The sequence below is a fragment of the Sander vitreus genome, chromosome 22, assembly GCF_031162955.1.
Source record: "Sander vitreus isolate 19-12246 chromosome 22, sanVit1, whole genome shotgun sequence".
Taxonomy (NCBI): Eukaryota; Metazoa; Chordata; class Actinopteri; order Perciformes; family Percidae; genus Sander; species Sander vitreus.
The window spans coordinates 6,026,343-6,038,571 of NC_135876.1; the positions used below are offsets into that span (position 1 = coordinate 6,026,343).

General features: G+C 39.2%; 1 protein-coding gene across 1 annotated transcript in view; it reads left to right on the forward strand.

Moving 5' to 3' along the window:
* The window catches only part of odad2 (outer dynein arm docking complex subunit 2), a 62,768-nt gene that overhangs the window by 9,211 nt on the left and 41,328 nt on the right, over positions 1 to 12,229 (forward strand). The window contains exons 8-10 of the mRNA XM_078280655.1: positions 475 to 621; positions 2,539 to 2,685; positions 3,822 to 3,975. Of these exons, the coding sequence (XP_078136781.1) occupies positions 475 to 621; positions 2,539 to 2,685; positions 3,822 to 3,975 (448 nt within the window). The remainder of the gene's footprint in view (positions 1 to 474; positions 622 to 2,538; positions 2,686 to 3,821; positions 3,976 to 12,229) is intronic.

Consider the following 12,229-nt stretch of genomic DNA (forward strand, 5'->3'; position numbering starts at 1 on the left):
TCTTGTTGGGGGAGGTTTACATGACAGTGATGCCAAGCCTTCGTCCTCAGTGAGTCTGCCAGCTGTGACACATAAAGATATGGTTATATGGGTTATACATTTTAGGGCAAGTGAAAATATTCCTTAATACACAATGATCTGAGTTAATGGATACGTTCACAGTGTGGAAACCCTTTCTGCCCAATTACAGACAGAAATGTTAGGCGGAAAAATCCCCAAAAGCTTTGTCACATATGGTCTTTGATTGATAAATAGATCTAGCAAGGGCTGAGCTGTTGCAGCTGTACCTTGTGATAACTATACCCATTTGAAGAAAGAGAGAAACTGGCTCAAGATAAAAGTATCTGGCTTTGCTGAAAAAAAAAAATGCCAGCTGAACACTTGTCTTGAATTGTTAAATAATGATTATGTAAGAAAAATAATCTTATTCAAAATAGAAGCAGGCATAATGACTCTTATTCCACATTATTATAGTAAAGCTGAGGAAAACAAACCCAGTAAGAGCTCTGGAGAGGAGAAGTCTGGTGAAATACAGGAAAACCTAGGACCAGGAGCCAAGAGCAAAATGAAAGCAGAATTCTCTGTGTCCTCTTTCCCCGGACGCCTTTCCTCCCAGAAAATGTAAGTGTCCCAAATCAGTTCTCCTTTGTCAGAATCTATCTATCTAGGGCTATTTCTTTTTCTGAAAAGGGAGTGGGTCTTTACAAGATTTAGGAACTGATAGTGTGAAATTTGGAGTAGAAAGTGTAACTTGCAAATACATTAGCCACTGTACTGAAGTTTTTTCTTCCTCCGGCTGTAGCAGACAAAATATTCTCCAGCTGCTATCAGTTAGGTCGGCCTGTGGCTTTCTAAACAAAACAATTTTCATATTCTCACAGATGTAAATATTACGTCTGATACAAAATGTTACTAGTTAAGTGACATTCCAATATTGAGTGTTTCTAAACATTTTCATAATTTACACTTTACAATATTCATAATTTCTATCTTTTTTTTCTCATCTTTCTGAACAGTCACAATGACATAATTCACCAAACTGCTTTTAAAAAGTGCCACCATTAGTGCAACCTTTCCCCAATGCTTCAGAATTGTCTTTCTATTACTATTGATGTAAAAGTACTGTATATTAACAAGCTGAGCAGGGACCTTGACACACATGGTATTGTCATCCTCATACTCATTAAGACTGCTCCCCCTCTGGTGGACAGTAATAGTCCGTCCGGCTGTCTCACACATGCACTGTACGTCCGGCTGTCTCACACATGCACTGAACGTCCAGCTGTCTTGCTAATGAGGTGACCTGCATGCGCTAAAGACGTCACACGCAGCACACACATACGGAAGTAAACATGGAGGCCACTGTGCACTATCCTTCGGTGAGACGTTCAGGGTGACAAAGACGTAAAGTCGAAAAGTAAACAAGTCAAGTAAGCCCTCCAAGCTAATGCATGCTAACTAATGTAGCCAAGCATGATAAAACAAAATCAATCTAGGAGGCTCCGTAATCTTAACCCGTGTGAACCAAGACAGCCAGCACACTTTTTTTAACTCCTAGGTTGACACCAGCAGTGCATAATGCTACCGCTTCACTTCTTCCGGGTCTACCCTTCACAATAAAAGCCCAACTTTTCAGAATAGGTCTAAACCACACTATAATTTACAGAGACCCCAATAGAAATTGCACATAGCGACAGGGGGGTGAAGAGAGGAGAGGGAGAGGGAATAAGTTAAAGGAACATGGTGCATGATAGGATAATATGTTAGAGTCTTTGGCGATTAGACTTTATCGCAATGTTAAATTATAAGAGGTATAGAGGAATATATAGGAATATCCCCATGATGGAGTCGAGACACTAGTGGAGGTGATGAAGGGATAAAAGAAGCCTGAAGATCTGAATGGATGTGACGTGAAGCGGGGGCTTCTGATGGAGAAACCCTGGGCACTGGGAATGATGGGAACTGGAGGTTAATGGGAGGAGGGTCACATCGATTTTGCCATGACAACTGACAGCAGCAAAGAGTAGACAGATTTAAAGTTTGAATGCAACAACGCGATAGGTCACGAAGATTGTGGCAAAATGTGGTTGGTTTTACTGAAACGGTAACAACCCACATTCAGCTGATGACAATGCAGCTGATTAGCTTAGGAGAGAGAAATGTGAAGCATTGTAGGCTTTTCTCCTAAATGTGGAGACGGTATCTGCCTCCCTAACCAAAACTGGGAGCTGGTTCCACAAGAGATGAGCTTGATAGCTGAAGGCTCTGGCTTCCATTCTACTTTTGGAGACTAATAATTGGGTATCATCTACAAAACAGTGAACGTTTATGGAGTGTTTCTCTGATAATATTGCCTAATATTGCCTTTCCCCCAGCTTTCCCCTGCTACCACAAATAACTTACTTCCAGTGTATGAGCCAGTATCTGCTCATGTTGGGACACCCTTGTCTCGAATCATTAAATTATGATTATGTTAGGAAAATAACCTTTTTTTGAAATAAAAGCAGGCATAATGACTCTTATTTCACATCATTATAGTAAAGCTGAGGAAAAGAAACCCAGTAAGAGCTCTGGAGAGAAGTCTGGTGAAATACAGAAGAGAAAGCTGGGATCAGGAGCCAAGAGCAAGATGAAAGCAGAATTCTCTGTGTCCTCTTTACCTGGACGCCTTTCCTCCCAGAAAATGTAAGTGTCCCAAATCAGTTCTCTTTTGTCAGAATCTATAAGGACTACTACTCTTTTCTTGCAGTGTGAGTAATCTATACAAGATTTAGGAACTGATAAGGATACAGAGCTAAATGCTCTTTTACCAGTGGTGAAATTTGTTCTGGAAAGTCTAACCTGCAAATATATTAGCAATCGACTGTAAAAGTTATTTCTTCCTCCAGCTGTTGGCAGCTACATCTCCTCAGCTGTCCCCATATTTGCATCTGCCAATGTATACAGACTTCTATCATCTTAAATTGACACTAGCCATTGTTCACTGATGGCATTCTTTGGTGCTCATCAGTTAGTGTACAGTAAATGCAATAAAGAGCCCAGGGTGCATTCATTCAGTCACAGTCATGACTGCGTTTATCTGTGTTTTAAGCACCCAACGTCTCCCTCCAGGCAGCGCTGCCTGGAAGGCACTAGGATTAGGCAATGTTTATGGTTAGGGTTAAGGTTAGGTGCCTTGAAGTCAACGGTCGCAGCGCTGCCTGGAAGGAGACGTTGGTGGCTTAAAACACCATTGAGCCATGACTGCACACCTCCCAGGACCGTGTGTAGGCCTGGCAGCTTTGTGAAGATTCGGTGTTGATCATGTTGCGTCCTGGAAAAATACTCCCTCATATAGACTGGCTCCTGTTGATAATACGCTCCCCTGGAAATGCTATTTGTATGTACATGGGAACTGTCCCTCAGGGGCCCCATTTGAATACGTACCAGATTTCATTGCTCCACAGTGCCCAATTTTCATGATACAGTTATCGAGAAACTTTAAAAAGCCATCTGCATTTCTGTTTGCATCAATAGCGTGTATGATGATGACGACTCCAGTTCTCCCATGACATTATTCCAATCTTTATTTTCCTACTGCTTAGATTCTGAGGAAGTTCAAACTTGACACTTGAATTTCAAAATCCTTAATGGGTCTCCTTGTGTGGGATGACCATGCTGTTTTTTCCATTTAAAACACCGGAAAAAGAGATTTCATGATATTCTATTCCATCCCTTTGTCTGGCTATGGATTGTCTAGTTGTTACACTATCCCACACCTTTTGTAGATTGTTATCTGGGGTCAGAAGCTTAGTGTTATATCTGCTCTTTTTTTTGTTCAGTAAGACCCCAGCAGGATCCATGCCAGTGGAAGCTTTCAGTGAGAGTTCATCTGAGAGTGAGGAGGAGGAGGAGCAGCCAGAGCGCCGTCCAGAGAGTAACACAGACCTGCCTTCTGAATACTGGCAGATCCAGAAACTGGTCAAGTACCTCAAGGTATGGGAATGTTACCTTGCACACCACTGTTTCCTTCCTCTCATGAATTTCAACCCAAAATAGTGATTTGTACAGAGAGCTGTACTACCGCAGGCTAAAGCAGGCCACAACTGACAGGAACCTATAAAGTCCATGCTCTTTTCCTGTCATGTGTTCAAGAATTTTGATGCTGTCCTGAGTCAGTATTCAAATTTCTAAAATCTCTTCAGAATTGCAATGCATGGAAAATAATATTAAGTCATGGAGGTGCAGGAGAATTTAGGATAGCCAGTGTCATGAAAGGTCATTTTCCAATCAAATAATCCCACTGTCTGTTTTGCCTCAGTCATACTGTATCAAGAGGATGTCAGATTAAATAAAGTATATATATTTTAAGCTGTGCTTCGTAGGAAGATGCTTATTGAAGTTGTTGGCTCTGCTCGTGGATTCCTGGTTCCTGACACAGGCCTGTTTGGTTGCACGTGTGAGCCAAGGCACAGGGTAAAGAGCTGGCACTGTTTGCCCACACCGCAGAAGCATAAAATGAAGCGCGCCTGTGATAGGTCTGACAGGGCATATGGTGAATATTAATGTGTCAAAACATGGAAGGAAAAGAAAAGGGGATAGAAACGCCAATGACCCAGACTGGCTGGGAATACCTCCGACCACTTGACTTCAGAAATTACCCTACCTCCCTTAGTGGTCCCTATTATCTGTTTATCTGGACAGTATCATTCAGACAGATTATATTAAAACAGACTGCGTTTTCTCTATTTTGACAGTAAAAATACCTTAAATGCTGCTTCAAAGTTATTTCAATGTGTAATGATAGTCTAGTCTACATTACATATTTTCATAGCGTATAGGATTTCTTGATATTACAAACAGATTTGTGTTCTGTGGCTTTAATGTGAAACACTGGCTAAAACAAAACCCGACCTATGATTACTGATCTCTGATCATGCACTTATACCCTCACACACGCACATGGACGTGTACACACAGATAGTAGGGGTGGTACGGTTCACAAAATCCACGGTTCGGTTTGTATCACGGCTTTAGGGTCACGGTTTTCAGTTCTGTACGGTTCTTGTTATTTTTTCTTGTAATCTTTAACACTCCAGAAATATACTTCAGCATATGATATATAGCTAAAATTAGCATATTGAATGCATGTTGCACAATACATGCATACAGTGGCAGTTCTATCTATTGTTTCATTTCTGCTGTCATCATAGGTAACATGAAATCCAAAATGTTCCCACACACCAGACTATATACGACGCTGGTGCATCCTCCAACTCCGGGCAGCCTTCCTCATCTCTCCCACTTGACATTTCTGCCTGTGACGTGACCTGCAGCACTCCACACTCCACCTGAGGAGCGGTCGGCTCGGCGCCTCTCAAAATCTGACCAAAATCTTTTAAACTGACCTTTGTCGGTCAAAAAAACGGACAGATTCAGCAACTGCATGGCCTATTTCTCGCTTAAAATGTTTTCAGAAACACTTTTCGGTGAACTATTTTTCGTAAAATACGAAATCGTATTCAGAACGAGACGCCATTAGAGTCTGTTTTGAAATTCGGGAGCAGCAAGAACCACGTGGCGCGTTTGTCCAATCAGCTGCCATGTGTTGCGTTCATGTTGCTCATCCCCCTCGTCGTTTCCAGTGTTTTAACATAGGTGTATAAAGTGGGCACTACGGCAGTAAGTGGTTAGTGCACATTAACAGTGTCCTGACGAACCGGGAGACGCACACACGCTCCGAACCGAGCGGTTTGGATGTTTTTTTCATGAACCGTACCACCCCTAACAGATAGAAAAATAGATTCACATAGATAAACATACATCATCATAAAGACTTAGCATTCACCCTTAAAATTATGCACATACACATATATTGCCAGGAATGAGAGATCATACACACACACAAAAAATTTTCGGGCATCGCCATATAGTGAAACTATCTTGTACATACGACTTAAACTTTTACTTCTTTATTGAACAGTTTTGAAGGCGAGGCAGCCGCGCTGAAGCCCTTAGGGCATGATACAAAGGGTATTGAAAGTTCGGCGAAATGCAGCATGAACAAAAGGTTTTACCTTCTTATTTAACAACAAATGTCTACTGTAAAACACAATGGAACTGCATATAGCGCTGACTTGGGTTAAAAAGTGTGGATATATAGCACATGGCTATATTATATTCACTCGCATGTAGGCTGATGCTGTCATTTGTGTGAATATTAATTAGCCAAGTGTGAGAAAAAAGATGCTGGTTGCCTGAGCAAGCTGCTGAGTTTACAAGAATTTGCTTAGTAACAGTTAAACAGAAACCGTTGGACTACATTTCAGACAACTTTCGTTTCAGCTTGTTTGTAGCAATTTGTAATTTCTGCTGTGTAATGGCAGCGGATGAAAGCAGACTGAAATATTGGTTCTTTATGTTTTTGCCTGTTGAACAGATCACCGAGATTTTATTGCACTTTTAGGCCTAGGCAGCGCCGGAACTCACCAGTAGCCTACTGACTACCGGCACCTCGGGTTTTTGTCGACATGAGTACCATACTGTGTACCGCCACCTCCTGCGGAGTAGGTACTCACCCCTAAACGCCTGCGTAACTGCATCTCTCACATAGCAGCTTAACGCTGAGAAAACAGCGCTGACAATGTCCTAGTTAACATAAATATTTGTAGTGGATAAACATAATATTGTAACCCTGATCGCTGGGCCACTGTGCCACGGCCCGACACAGGAGGACATCTGTGATCCAGTGCGCAGCCCACAGACGGAGCATGATCTGTCCTCCCCAGTCAGCGAATCCCACGCACCAGACCAGCAAGCCGCGGCGGGTTCAACCAAGACAAGGGTTGCGTTTGTGGCAGAACAAAACATTTTGACAAGAGGATTGTAATGAAGTGGAGATTGCGCGCAGCAGCACAACAGACTTTTGCTCTGTGTGCTCTGCTTCTCGTCACTGGGGCGCAAGAAAATACTCTTTTAATGTCTGTATCCTAATCAGTTGCATGTTTTCATACAAAAGGAGCTTTACACACAACCTTATCACAGCTGAATATATGGCAACCCTTACTTTTACAGTCCCCTAATTACCAAGTGTTTACCTGGTTTTTACATAGTAATAATATTACATTATAAGGTAACTACCACTGCTAATAAGCATAGAGAAACTACAGCTGAAGTACGAGGTAAAACTTCAAGTATTACTCATCAATTCAAGAAACTACTATATAGTTCTGACCGGTTTAGGATGGTAATAACTCAGATACAATTGTGAACTTCCTAAGAAAAAAGGCATCTAATCTTGAGAAATATCCCCTCAATTACCCAGCAATAAAAGGTACCACTTTAGTTATGCAGGGTTTATTTTGTAACAGCCCCCATTTTATTGTGTACTTTCTATGAATTTAGATAGTACTTGTAAATTAATTCTTTAGTTTTATAAAGTTATTGTTCATGGCTATATAAGCTGTATTTGATTTACCCTAGAAAATGAAAATCAACACCCACTGGGTGGACAGTTTATCTCTTGGGTAGTCATGATAGAACATCTTCACTGGGTATGTTCTTGTAGATGGGTTCACAATTTACTCAATACAAAAGCTGAAACTGGACTGTAAAACTGTTTGTTTCCAGGTTATTACCAGGATATTACCATATAACTTGCAATAGATTACTCCCTTTGTTTGTGCAGTCAAGGTTCCACAAAATAACTGTGAAGAACATAAATGTATTTACTCATTAAACAAGTTGAAACTGGACTGTAAAAGGAAGATTATTTTGTTTCCAGTTTATTACCAGGATACTACCATTTAACATGTAATATATTCCTCAGTAGCACTTTACATTACTTTTCTGGAAGTTTCTGTGTAATAAACATAATCTGTGCTGCTAAATACAAAATGTATTTCATTTCATAGAAATTTTAGATTAAACAAGCCAGTGTGTGCTAACTACTATACTATACTTGTCTACTGTAGCTAGCATATGTGTGCTAGCTACAGTAGATAGCCAACGAAAGTCGCAGACAATTGCATTAAGTTTCTGTGAGCTGTAAACTCACCACTTCAAAATATCAAACAGTTAGAATAATAATAATACCTTATCTTCTTTTTAATTACATTCAATTAAAAAGACAACTTACACATAGTAAAAGTTATCGTATTCACGAACACCGTAAGAGCTGAGTGAGAAACAAACAAAAAAAATGTCATAATGCTGCTCATTCTCAAAGATAATCAACAGCCATAACCATTTATTATACACTGCTTCTCATGCAGTTAGTTGAAACTCTGATTAAACACCAAGTTAAACCGCTGCCAATGAAAACCAAGTCGTTGTACGATTGACCATTTACTGTCACACTTCCTCAATAACATGCTGGTTAAAACTGTAATAAAGACAATACAACAAATATACAGTCTCTGTCCTTAAGTAAACATCACATTGTACAAAATTGTCAACCTATGCATTGCTTTCTTGCACAGTAGTTAGCTGTTACCATGACTACTAACATTGCTGTTAGCTTGTATACAGTTGTAAGTAAACACATTTTTTAAATAACTTATTAAACATACTTTTTATCAAAATCCTTACTGGTATATTATCTTTAACATGTTCACTGTCAAAAAGATGGAACTTACGGCATTGCCTCTAAGATGCTTCCCAGTGGATGCAAGCGGAATAATGTCATAGCATGCGTTTTTCTGCAAAAACAGGAAGTGACGTCATTGTATGAACAATATTATTAACTAATAATATTTTTCATATTATGTGAGACCTCTAGTTCACTTGATACACATTGAAATACGGTGTACACTAAACACCACACTTGTACACCACCTGGCTCATTCCTTTCATCTACACATCTACAATTTAAACAAAAATTTGAATACAATACAAACGACAACATAACGAATGCTTTATGCATTTTCAAACAAGGCATCGCACGTTGCCAGACGGGCCAATAACTTTTTTTTAAGTATTCAACTAAAAACAATAAGAATTAATGGTGAAATCATTGGTTAAATCAGCATCTTTTCTCTCTCTTCCAGCAGAACACGTGGCTACTTAATATTCATGTGAATGACGTCATCGGACAACATGCAAGTGAATATTAAGTAGCCATGTGCTATATATCTACACTTTTTAACCAAAGTCCTTTTGGGCTTCAGCACGGCTGTAACACCCTGAAAACAGCTTAATAAAGAAGTAAAAGTTGAAGATGTACGTACGAGATAGGTTCTCCTACGTAGGAGATACTATTCGTGGCCAAAACCTAAGTTTAACTTGTACGTACAGGTTAAACAAAGGTTTTGGCCCACGATGACCGAAAACATTTTTTTTTCACCTTGCCTTCCAGGGCTTACGTTGATAGTTCACAGTGCAACCGAGTAAATCTTTCATAGAAAACTGCTGTAGCTGTAAATTCAACTCTCGGTAGATATTTTTAGCTTAGCAAAACAGAACATAATGGAAGGAAATTCCCACTCTGAAAGCAGGCTTCTACTAGTTCCAGAAAGGAAAAAAAGAAGATGTAAATGATATGAAAGAGGCAAATTCAGATAAAAAAATAAAAAAACCTCACTGGTTTGTATATTTTGTACTTCAGCGGGATTGTGGCATGAGCTTTAGGTTTGTGTGAGCGTTCCTGCTTCAACAAGATGCAGCACTGCAGTAACCAACATGCCCCAACTTTTTATCTGTCTGGAAACCACACAGCACAGTTATTTATGGGGTTTGTCCAGTAGTCATTTTATAATATCATTACCATCAGACGCTGAAACTTACCATGAGCCAAGTTAAATATCTGGTTTTTTTTAGGAGATCTTTTTTTCCCCCCTTTCCCTTGCACTATAGACAGCCGTTTGTACTCTAGGAAGTTTAACACTTTCATAAAGTGAGACATTGGATGTTCTGTTTTGTGTTTTAATGCTATTTATGTAGAAATATTTGCCTAGGGTTCCGATGTGTTTGTTTTTATACTTGTATGACTGGAGGTCTGTACCTGAAAAATGTACACGGTTACATGTTCTCTCACAAAATCCAGCATGCAGATTTCAGTCTGTGTCTAGCAAGCATGGGTATATATGTGTGTGTTTGTGCGGTGTATGTATGTCTGCAACACAGTGACATGGAAAATGAGTATTAACATAATTCACCATCCTTCTCCCAGTCTGTAATGCATCAGTGCCACATTATAAGCAAACATGTTTATTATACTATATTTAAGCGTATAGTTTTTATAGGCTGTATTCTGTAAATAATGGAAACAAGACAAGCTAAGTAACGACTTTGCTAATAGGACTGAATAACTTCACATGGTAAGTTAAGCAACTAAGCCACAAAATGTCATGTGAGTATTTTGTCTTAGTTTAAATTATTAAAATATTTTCCAGCTGCCATCAGTTAGGTTGACTTGTGGCTTTCTAAACATAAACAAACATTCCAATATTGCATGTTGTAAAACTCTTCACAATTAACTTTTTAGAATATTCATAATTTCTTCTTTTTTTTTTACTGAGCAGATGCTTTTTCTCATCTTTTCTGAACAGTCACAATGAAATAATTCACCTGACTGCTTTTAAAAAGTGCCTCTATTGCTGCAACCTTTCCTCATTGTTTCATCCTTTGTTTCTATTACTATAAGTTTACTTTAAATGTAAAAGTACTGTAGATTAACAAGCAGAGCAGGGACCTTGACACATGGTATTGTGTTCAGCCCTCATTAAGGCTGCTCCCCCTCTGGTGGACAGTAACAGTACTACTGCCCTTGTCTTCTCTCATGAGAACCATTCTACTAATTGCTACACTAAAACGTATCCTGTCTCCATTGTACAAGAGCCAGTATTAGCTCATTTTCCCAACAGAAGTGAATTTGTAGCTAATTATATTCTAAGTAGTTACGCCTTTTTGATGCTTGTTATAATAACTGCAACACTCAAAACATTTAATTTTAGAGCCTGTAATGTATTTACAACATGTCTAATATGGGGAATTTACTTACAAGAATAATTGCATCATTTCATTCTCATGAGTTAAGCAACTTTTCAATTCAAAGACCCGACTAGACATTTGCTCAGCATGCACTGCACTCATTTTATGACATGAAGGCCTATTAAGTGATCAAGTTTTATGTTATAGGAGATACTATGTCAAATATAAAGCAAGAAACAACCAGTACTCATTAATTCTATCCCTGCAGTACCTTTCCCATAATAGAGCAGGAGATTGGGTTTGTTCTTGTCATTAGTAGCCTTCCCTCTAAGTCTGCTGTAGACTGCAGAGAAGTATAAAACTTAATGCATCTTCTATGAGTCGACCTCTGCCAAGACCCCCTACTTCTCTCTTACTACACTAAGCTCTATGAAGCGCTGGCAGTGGCTTGAATCTACCTGTCACCAGTCCAGCATTGCAGACATACACTCTTATGTATCTGTGTACTTATACTCAATATGCATGTTTACCTCTGCTGGCATACAGTCCAAGCCACACACTCATGCACAAAATATCTACAACAAAACGTTAAGAAATTGAGAAAAGGGCCTGAAATCAACAGGGTATCATTGACAGCCCTATTCACCCCATTCCTGCTCCCACATGCTTAGTGCTGTGATTTATAGTGACTCATGCAGGCCAGTCTGTGTCTGCAGAATCCAGTCTGCTGCTCCAGAGGAACCATACAAGAATAAGACCGCCATTCAGTAGTGTGAAGGCATCAGCTATTTAGTAGCTCAGACTGAGACACCTGCAGTAAAGGAAGAGACAAAATGCGTAAAGCATCTTTAAGTGGCTGATATTGAGTTCACCTCATGAATTGAATTTGATCCCTCATACTGCTTAATCTTTTCTAATAATTTCTAATTATGTAAGTCTGTCAGACAAGGCGATAAGCATTTAAAGTAGTATTGTTATACTGTAGGTGCATAATTATTACTATTTAGGGATACTTTTGACATATACCCTGTCATTACTGTAGATATTGATTTTCTGTCACTTCTTATTGTTTTGCATTATGAGTTATATGTATTTTTTTTTATCCACACGTGCTGTGTGGCTCTATGGAAGGCAACGTCTTTGGTCCAGACTTACATGTCTTACTTTAAGTTTATTTGCACATTTAAAAATACACAAGCAAAGCAAAGATAATAAATAATATACAGTGCAGGGACAGGCAGAAAACCTACTGGGCTTATTTGAAGCTTCACCCTAAATAATGTTAACATTTCACAATATTATAGAGAAATATCTCAATCTA